We start from the raw sequence: 10,631 nt of genomic DNA, 5'->3' as shown, positions 1-10,631 counted from the left end.
CTTAAAGGATCTGCTGCTAACGTCTTGGTGCCAGATACCACAGCACACCTTCAGAGGTCTAGTGGAGTCCATGCCTCGACGGGTCAGGGCTGTTTTGGCGGCAAAAGGGGGACCTACACAATATTAGGCAGGTGGTCATACTGTTATGGCTGATTGGTGTATATATGTATATATTATATATTACTTGAGTTACATTCTTATCTTCTGCCTAAAATGAAACAAACACAATAATAAGTGTTGTTATTGTTGTGTGAGTGTATTTGTGTGTGTGTGTTTTTTTTGTTAGTTTGTTGTTTTTCTGTAGCGAAAGGTTGCTGGTTTACCAAAACCAAGTTAATTCTTTAGTTAATCTACTCTTCAATAAATTCATTCAACTTCAGCTTCTTATTTAGGAAATATAGAGAGCAAATCTGATAAAGGAAGCAGTCTGAGTTGTGCAAGTATGCCTGTTTAATCTCACTCACCCTCTAATTGAGGGTTCGGATAAAACAGTTGAATAGATGTACATGTGGATACCTTGCAATTGAATGGTGACATGACAGCCTTTAGATTATTTGTCCTGCATTTTCTGTCAGACAAAATACCCAGAAGGCAACACTGGAGTTGTTTTCAGCATTGTTGTTGTTGTTGTTTTTCCAGTAAAGAATTATGATCAAAAAGTTCTAAGACTAATACCACATTCATTTAAATTTCTTTTATTTATATTGCATTATTTCAATTTCAAGAATTACACACTAGTCAACAGTAGTTGATATTTACATGCAGAAATTGGCTGCAATATATTTATATATATTTATATATTTTTTATATTTTGTTTTAATTCCAGAAAATATTTCTTATGACACTACTCATTTACAGTCAACAGTTCACCTATTCCATTCATCCCAGCCCTTGTCAATAGTGGCAAGGAGGACATGATACTTCAATGCGATGTTGCCCACTCGCATTTTTGCATTTTTCTAGTCATCAAAAAAAAGTTGCATTATGTGCATACAAGAAAGGCTACAAGGTATCCCTTGATAAGGCTGATGAAAACTACAGCATGAAAAAGTACTAAATACAGAAAAAAAGCTGATAACTCAAATTTTGCAAAGACAGTGTCCCAACAGAGTATAACAAGTTCATTTTATTTATATATATATATATATATATATATATATATATATATATATATATATATATATATTACTACTGATAGAAACTGGGGTGTACAATCTAGTTTTGGTTATGGACTAAGTCAGCCTAAGATTTCAAATAATCCACATGTCTTCAGTTGCATCTATACAGAAGCTGACCAGTCTTTGTTGTCTGTGCGTCAGGGTCTCAGGTGTGGGTCAGTGTAAGACACAGTTACTCACACTGAATACAGGGGAGGAGGAGGGTATTGCAATAGTAATTGAAATGCCAGTCAGTGTGATTAATTACACTGTACTTGACCACAGCCCTGTGAAAGGCTACATACGTCTTCCTTTCATTGATCACATGATAAAATTGCTATGACACCTTTTTTAATTTATGGCGCAGGAGCTTTATTTTTGATAATCAACTCCAACACCAAAGTATATCTTCAATTTAAGTCTATAATCTTTAAACATAAAGGTAATCCAAAATGTAGACTATACATAGATAGATAGAGAGATAGAAAGATAGATAGATAGATGGATAGCTGGATGGATGGATGTACAAATAGATGAACACATACACAAAGACATAGTTCAGATTTAAAATGTACAGAAGCCGAAAGAGATGAATAGAAAGTATAGTGATTCAGTAAATATCTAATATTGTACATAAGAAGATTCCTTTCTGAACAGCAGCAACAAGAAACATGTGGATTTATATTTTAAAAACTATATACAGTATTTACTGATGATATGTTTCCTATTGGAACTCCATTTATTGAAAACATAAAATCATTTGCCTCTTAGGACATGGCTTTTTGTGAATCACTGCGTGTAAATGCCACACGAATCACTTTTTTTTTTGTATAATATTGTAGGAGCTGCTCTGGGCAGGGGTATAAGGCTTTGACTGTAAACCTGTGCAAATCACATTGTCAGAGTGTAGTATTTCTTAGATGGCAACATTAATTGTTCCTCATCATTCACCAAGGAAATTGACCCTACTAGTAGAATACAGACTTATAAAAATATTAGCAAGAAACTTCAATGTGTGGAATAAATAAAATATATTCAATGTGTTGGAGTTACATATGAAACAATTTTAAGCCAACATAGCTTGATTCAGTCCAATATGTTTCATAAGTCACAGCTGTGCATCCCTTATTTATATATATATTTATATATATAAACAAAAAGTATAGTCAGAGTCCAAAATGCTCTATACACAAATCAGGGCTCAGTCTTGACATAGCCTTCTTGGTGATGATGAGCACAAATTATATTTCACTACATTCTACAAGTTTAAATTATAGAACTGATTAGGTGAAAAGGAATCAAACAAAATTTCATAAGAATTATGGTTTCTGTGGTGGTCTGAGATCCTTGTTAGGTCACTCTTATTGTACTAAAATGAAAGAAAGCAAGACGCGATTACTAAGTGTGCAAGTGACACTTTTAGAAATATTTACATTATTGTTTAACACGTTAGCTTAAACCATGAAATTGCGTTGCATTCGCCTTACAGTAAAGTACAAATTAGGGAGTTAAAAATGTCTTTAAGAAATTCGCTAATATTTACAAGAATATACTGTTCCAGTTGATGGTTACTCACAGGATATCTCATATGTACAACTAGCAACATGTTTTGGAACACGGTAAGTAATCCCCCAACGCCCACCCCCCTGAAAAATGTATCACACCAATACTAAGTTTTTTTTTTTTTTTTTTTTTGTCCTAGTAAGCTATTAATTGAAATCATATTAAAGCACCAACGCACTTAGATGATTTGGTAACATCTTAAAATAGGTGTCATTTGGAAACAAGGAAGCAAATTTAATGACCAAATGCCATTGAAAATATAACGGCAAAGAATAATTATGTGAAGGTGATTTTTAAACATCCATTTCAATATATCATTAATAAATTCATATTTAGGCTTTATGTCTGAGTTACTAACTGTACACTAAAAGCCTCCACTACTGAACCTACAGAGGAAACTTATATGACACACACAGTAGATTCCTATCCTTTCTCACTGTATATTAAGTTACTGGTTAGAGTTTCAAATGCTGACATTGCTTGTTGTAATCTCGTGTTTTCGCAACTTTTTTAAAAAATATATACATTTATCAATGCTATCTTATAATGTCATTAAAAAAACATGTTTGTTAAAAAACATGGTGAATCACAGAAGCAGTATATGGCTAATGTTAAACCAAATGTTATTTTTAACTTCACTGGGTCTACAAGCTCTCACACTTTGATTATTCTTCAGTTCTCCAGTTTAAGACTAATCCAGTTCTTTCCTTATGATATGAAGAGAGTCTTGTAGGTACAGCAGTTTTGTACAGCATGGGAGATGATCTTCAATCGTTAATATAGGGGTGAGTGACACTCCTCTTTATTCAAGGTTTTGATGCATTTTGTCACTATTTTTGTATTTCTTTGGGACCTTAAATGACTGCTTTTCACTCTGTAAATGCTTTCCATAACAAAGTATGCATGGCGTTAAACAGAACTGGATCAACCAAGCTTGCTAGACATTTTCAAAGATTTCTGCTTTCCTTTAATGAAAAAAGCTATCAAAGTGAACTAAAGAAAAAAGACTGCTCAATAAGATAAATGTACTCATAGGTCTTACAGCTAAATGAGCTGTATAAACCATTACTATTGAGATTTGTGTAAACAGTGTTGAGTGTCTACGTGTGAAACATACAAACTACTGACCTTTTGCCTGAATTTAACTATTGTGGAAAAACGAATGTGGGAATTAATGATTCATTGATTATTTAATTTAATGTAATTTATGACATTCTAGTTTTAGCTGTTACCGATCATCTAAGGTTCACTGAACATACGGAGTAATTTAAATAAGAGCAGAAATTACAAAGCCAAAACTTCACTACATTTTGTGCATTTAATTTCCCTGTTTTCTTTTCTTTTTTTTTTCAAAAGTAAGAAAGATAAAACATTTTAGTTTCATTACAGTCTATTTTCATCATTAACAATAACCATTCCATGGATGCCTCTGCAGGAAGGTATACTGTTAAAACAATACAGCCACTATGGCTTTTGAGTTTAGATTTTTGTGCAAACTTTTGGTTTATGACAGCCATCCCTCAAGAGACTGCCTCAAACTATTGTACTTAATTTCCCTTTGGAAATATCTCAAATACAATATTGCTTTGTATGAATAAGTCGGTGATAAATATGTACGAAATAGTTTCATTTACACAAGACTGTATTTTTGTTAATATTTTAGAATTGATATTTACTGTAATGTGAGATTGTTGTAGAAGGGGTGCTTCTGAGATAATTTAGGATTATAAAAAACAAGTGCAAAAGATGTTCTAACATTTGAGCAAGAGCTTCACTTACTTTTGCAGCCAATAACAATAATAATAATAAACAGAAATCTGATAAATCCCCCCCCACTAAAATGCTAATGTCAATCACACCATAACAAAAGAAAACAAAACGCAAAATAAAGTTGAATATGAAACCCGATCAACTTCATTTTCTAGTAGTGACACTTAACAGTGTTGTGCTTTTAGTTATCCAAGTCCCATGGACTGTCTTAATCAGTTTGCTATTGAAGACTTTTTAAAATGCCAGTGTTTCTGTACTGGTACACGTTTAATAAAATTAACAAAATGAATGCAGGTGTAGGTCTATGTACTGGTAACTACGTCCTGTAAATATCTATACTGTTTGTAACAGAAGGAAAAACAAAATGAATAAAAAAGTACTTCAACAGCAACATTTGTTTACAGGTACATTTCTGCATTTTGACTAATGAAAAACATGAAATTGATTCAGTCTTATCCATGGTAATTAACATATTTTCACACCCAGTTTTAAAAGACATGCGTCTGAACTGAATAATTTTAAAGACATAAGCCATTTGTGACCCCCTCCAATTCCCTGAAATACTAAATATAAACATAACATTCCTTATGTAAACATGGAAATATGCTGCATGAATCCTCACTTAAATTGAAATGCATATCATAACTGTTAACAATCATATACAATATATATTTACAGGTAAATTGTGAAAGGTAAAGTTGAAACTGTGCCTTGCTATTTCTCATAATTTATAGTGAAATGTCTATTACAGACCCCCTTAACTGCTGGCTCAGCAACCCAGGCTATTCAAATGATTCACACTAACTGACAGTCCAATGCTTTAAATTTCTTTGCATCTCACACATGAAAGCCTACAGTGTTTTATGAGAAAGTAACATGTTCTGTAAAAATAATATACAGCAGGTGTTAATGGATAGATGAAACTACAAAGTTGAGTTAATTGGGGAAAGAGCAGATGTATTGCTCATGTGTGCAACTTTTGCATGGGAAAATGTTATCCCGAGTTTTACCTGTACGTATCGAGATGGAATCCACTACACGATTTGTTAGATAAACCTTATTACGTGGAGGACAGAGTGTAGAAACACGCATGATTTTCCATCCTTCTTAATTATCCTAATTTATGATCTAAAATTAAACCTACTTTTATATATATATTTAGATTTAGTAAAGGACGTGTAAGTTCAGAAACATGGATAAACAATAAAACAATATACCCAGACTATATGTAAAAAAATCCTTTCAACTGAAATTATACATAACATAAAATGAATAAGACAATGTGATTTTATTTAACTGAAGAAATAATCAGACAGAAAAGTAATCTATTGTGTTCATGATTTGGCTACTATTGATTTAAAAATGAAAAAAATATTATATAAATCGATTATGAAAATGTTTATATTGGTAATAACACTATATACTAAAAGTATGTGGAAATAGTAGTTTCGTTAATTTTCCTCTACTGTTATGTTCTAGAAATCAATTTGATTTTTAAATGCTTTTAAGCATTGATTGATATGTCTATTTAAAAAGCTATTTTAATTATGATTTTATTAAAATCAATCTTTCAATTGGCCATGTTATAAATTTCTAACTAAGCAATATTTAGACACTGTAATTTGGCAATAGAACAAAGTAAAGTCTATGTAGAACTAACAAAATTAAACAATAAAACATATATTAAGACATTAATACATGTTTGATCCATTGTGTAATCCAAGGATTTATGAACTGTATTCTGGAACAGGCACCATGTAATTTTTGTCTCGCACTTCTAAGGTTAGCCAGCAATTAAGGTGTTCCAAGGTCAAATGCAGTTTGTCCTGATTTATTTTGGATGTAGTAATTCAAAGTCTCGCTTGTGTTGTAAAATTAACCAACAAACGGAGCGCGGTTTTCCCTTGTTCCAATTTTCTTAATTGACGTAGTAGAGCCAATACACGATGTTGAAGAAAGAGAAAACGGTGGGGAAAATCATCCTTGACCACCTGTCAATAGAGTTTACGTCAGTCAAGTCGGGGATGGTGATTTTCAGCTGGGATGCACGTCTTCGTAGCCTGCTTTTCTTCTGGGCCACGTGCCTCTCCAGAGCATTTCGCCCAAAGCTGTGCCTGGCCAATCCCGCTTTACGATACTGAAGAGTGGAGCTGTCATATGCAAGCATGGTGCTCCTTGGGTCACCTAAGCCTAAGGTGAGCTCTGAGGCAGCCATCTCATTCTTGATTTCAAGAGTGCTCAACAAAATATTTTCATGGGGGTCCATCTAAAAGAAACACATATTTATCTGTTACTTGGAATGGCAGTAGCAATCTTTTACAATTAACAGCACTAAAAACATTTTACATTTTCTAAAATTGTGGTTGAAATAAATATCACAGAAAAATATCTACTTTTAAGAAATTGCAGTATCTATCTATCTATCTATCTATCTATCTATCTATATATATATATATATATAGAGAGAGAGGAATTTAATAATTGTTTTATATATAATTACTATGTAATGTATTTCTATATATGTATGTGCATAAAATTGCTAGAGCTGCTATTTCTACCGTCTACCCCCAAACACAGTACTCTTAGGATTGATGCACAAACATACTCAGACATCAGAAATAAATTCCAAATTGAACTAGACTTCCACATTCTATTTCTATGTGCTCCCTAGACACACCACAAGACTTGTGTTTCTTGTTGTTTGTGTGTCTTGATGATAAAATAAAAATTGATTTGAATACATTTGTGAGAATCTTTTGATATTTACATAATGAACCTGACATATCAGAGATAAAATTGATTCCCAACAGTCACTGACTATTTAAGGTGGCAAGATAAAAAAAAACAAAGCCTTTAACTAAATGGTTAAAAAGCAAACCATCAATCCATCACTGAACTGAGATAATTTAACAGACCGTTAAAATGTTAAAGTCATTTCTAAGGTCCTTACTGATCACCAAGCTTTTGTTTCTTCTCCCTAGTTGCTAATCCTACATCTACCTGATTTATTTATTCATCTTATATGCCAAACTGCGAGGTCATATATACACAGCGACTTCACACATTGTTATGGTTCAGTTGTAGCTCTACTTTCTGTGATTCGCTTTCTTCTTTTCAATGTATATTTTACACAGCCTCCCTTAGTGGGAGTTGATGCTTTATTTCATTCAACAGAGGACATCCTGAAGTGAATGTGAAACAGAACAACATTTTTAGTTTCATTTTAAAATGCAAACACCAGGCTATACATGATTGTACAATAAACAGAACTGACAAAATACTTAAAAAAGAAACTTAACATGATCAAACACAGCTGTCAATCTGCAATGTTGTTTTTTTAAAGCTTGACATGGAATTGAGAGGAGAAAAGAGACAATGGCGTTGATGGTGATGATCATTTCTTTAAAGTTACAAAATAACTACCAATAAATTACCTTCTGTTTCTAATCAAGTAGTCATGGATATTTAGTGTATTCTTAGTTATTACTTTTAGCTTTAGTCCAGTACCTTATTCTTTTGCTCGCCTAGTCCTATTGCTGCATCCTCCACAAAGATCGGTTCCCACATCGAGTCATGAGCGTCAATTTCCCTCTGTTTCATTCTGGCATACAGAGCATCGTCTCTCTGAACTACATTTCCCACCAACCACTGCAAGCATACAAAGTCATCAGGTCACTTGTGTCAGTTGCTGGGAGATGTAACGCAAATGGAGAATTCAATTTAGCCGTGTTCAAAAAGGGCAATGGGAAACCTGTCACATTCGACTTGAGGGTCTCGGGGGAATGTGGGCTTTTTGGATACGGAGCCACAAAAATGTAACCTCCACATTCCCCCACCTGTTCTCAAAAAAGAATACAAAAATATAGAGATTTTGTTTCTGAAAATGTGCCTGTGTTCCAAATATTCCTGTGCACCTCAGTTCATTATCCGATTTGCTGAGCAACGTATAAATCTGTTTCTGTGTCTGGACTTGAAAGATGCTAAAGTGCTATCATAAGGTACATTTGCTATGGAGCATAACTTATACAGAGCGTTACTTGTCTAGGCACAGGGTGCTATTAATCAGAAAAAAAATCTAAATAAAAAAATGTGGGCAGAAAGGAAATCAGTAACGTGGGCAGAACAAATTAGAACTTTTGAAAAAAGTAACTTATCTGCAACATTTTACTGTTACAGAAATTAAAAAGTATTGAATAACCTCTATTTAAAGCTTTGCATGAGTCACGGTATTAACCACATTTTGACTGGTGTAGGTTATAGCACAATGCTAAATACTATAAATTATTTTCATAGCCCTGGCATCAAAGATTAACAAAACTGATGGAAATAAAATAATGAATCAATCCATTAAGGAGGATTGTGTATAAATCAATAGAGAACTAATAAATATAAAGCTTCATAAACAAGAACAGGGTGCATGTATTTAACATAAATAGATTGCAACCCCCAGAGACTAACTGAAGATACAAGATTCAGTTATTTTATAAATAACTGTAAAATATCTGAAAGTTTAATGAGCTTCATTTATTTTTTCAGATGCCTACCACTCGCCTATAACAGCACTGAAATATCCAAGTTCTTAAAGCTTCTGGCTTGTGGTTAATACACAAAATAAAAGTTTTGGAAAAGTCCTAAAATAGCTGAAAATACCCTTCACAGAAAATAATGATACCAGTGCAGTGAAATGTATTTCAATCGAGAACTGGGGAATTCATAATAGATCACATAGATGTATTGGATGTATAAATGTTAAAATGGCAAGAAATAAAATTTAAAAATGCATTTGCTAGGTTACATGCATTAGAAAGTTGCAAAGTTAATTTTCTGTGAAAGTTTTTCATGTTACAGTGAAGTGGTGTTCATCTTATCACTTTTCCATTTCTTTCATTTTGTCATGCAAAGAGTTTTGAAATATCAAACCATTTTTAAAATTTGGATTCTATCGGAGACTAATTCAGTGTCTACTGTGACGTTACAGGGAACTAAACCTAACCTAAGTGTGTTTCAGGGCATGAAAAAAACATTCCACCTGCTCTTTACCGTTGCTCTTGTCTGCAATGGCTGTAAGTGTACAGAACACATGCATTTTAAGTTAGTCCTTTCACTGATTAGTTAGTAGAAGGTTTTGTTTCATTGTTCAGACTCCTTCTCTTGCCGTGCGTTTCTTGTCCTTTCTAAATGTAACTATCCTCTACAGCAAAAATAAAATAAAGGAAAACAGTGAAATCACAGTGAACACATGGTAAAAAACAGACCAGACAAGCACAATTAATACAGTATTGCAAAGCACAGTCAAACCCATGTTAGCATTGTAACAACAGCATAGTATATGTGGAGAAAATCTGGATAAACAGCAGACTCACACAAACACAAAGCACAGTTTGCTCTGGTAATTGACAGTGTTGTGTTATTAAACTGTCTGCCGTTAAATGGCCAATAATGTGTGTGTGTGGGACATTCTGAATCCTTACAATTATGTTTCAATATGGTTTGCTATGCTTTTGGCACAGAAGGAAGAGGCATTCACTTAGGTGTTACATAATATGTATCTCTGTTTATTCTCTGTATGTTCATTGTGGCCATCACAGATTTAGGAGGAAGAAGAATAAGTAGAAGTAGAAGAAGAAGTAGAAGAATAAGAAAATTGCATTATTCACTCCTTGAAATAAATATGTGTTCTAGAGCTAAAATTATGCACCTCCTTAAACTGCAGTGACAAAGAAAAGGTGCTGGTTCCTACCTTATTGGCCTCCATTCGCATTTTTTCATTATTGGCTGTGGCAGCTTTCTCTGCTGCCTTCTTCTGACGCTGGGGTCCCCTTCCAAAGAAGATGTAATTGACCAGAGCATACTCCAGCAGAGCCAAGAACACAAACACAAAGCAGCCCATCAGGTACATGTCAATGGCCTTGACATAGGGAATCTTGGGAAGGGTCTCTCTCAAGTGAGTGTTAATTGTTGTCATGGTGAGCACCGTTGTAATTCCTGAAATACATCGGTTGACATCGGGAGGAATATCACACAGTGCACTGTGACACAACAACTGCAGCTGCAATATTGCATTGGAGTAATATGAAAGATGGAATGCAAAATCACCAGCAAAAACACAGGAAAAAAACGACAATAAAAAACTTACCGTAA

At 33.6% G+C, this 10,631-nt stretch overlaps 1 protein-coding gene across 1 annotated transcript in view; it reads right to left on the bottom strand.

Annotated features, from left to right (window-relative positions):
• Window positions 1-679: 679 nt before the first annotated feature.
• LOC136763188 (gamma-aminobutyric acid receptor subunit beta-2) overlaps window positions 680-10,631 on the bottom strand; it is a 70,285-nt gene continuing 60,333 nt past the window's right edge. The window contains exons 8-10 of the mRNA XM_066716997.1: window positions 10,231-10,475; window positions 7,998-8,138; window positions 680-6,756 (exon numbers count right to left, since the gene is read on the bottom strand). Coding sequence (XP_066573094.1) covers window positions 6,409-6,756; window positions 7,998-8,138; window positions 10,231-10,475 — 734 coding nt within the window. The 3' untranslated portion in view covers window positions 680-6,408. The remainder of the gene's footprint in view (window positions 6,757-7,997; window positions 8,139-10,230; window positions 10,476-10,631) is intronic.

Source organism: Amia ocellicauda, chromosome 11 (assembly GCF_036373705.1).
Source record: "Amia ocellicauda isolate fAmiCal2 chromosome 11, fAmiCal2.hap1, whole genome shotgun sequence".
NCBI lineage: Eukaryota > Metazoa > Chordata > Actinopteri > Amiiformes > Amiidae > Amia > Amia ocellicauda.
This window is presented reverse-complemented; position numbering and strand designations above follow the sequence as displayed.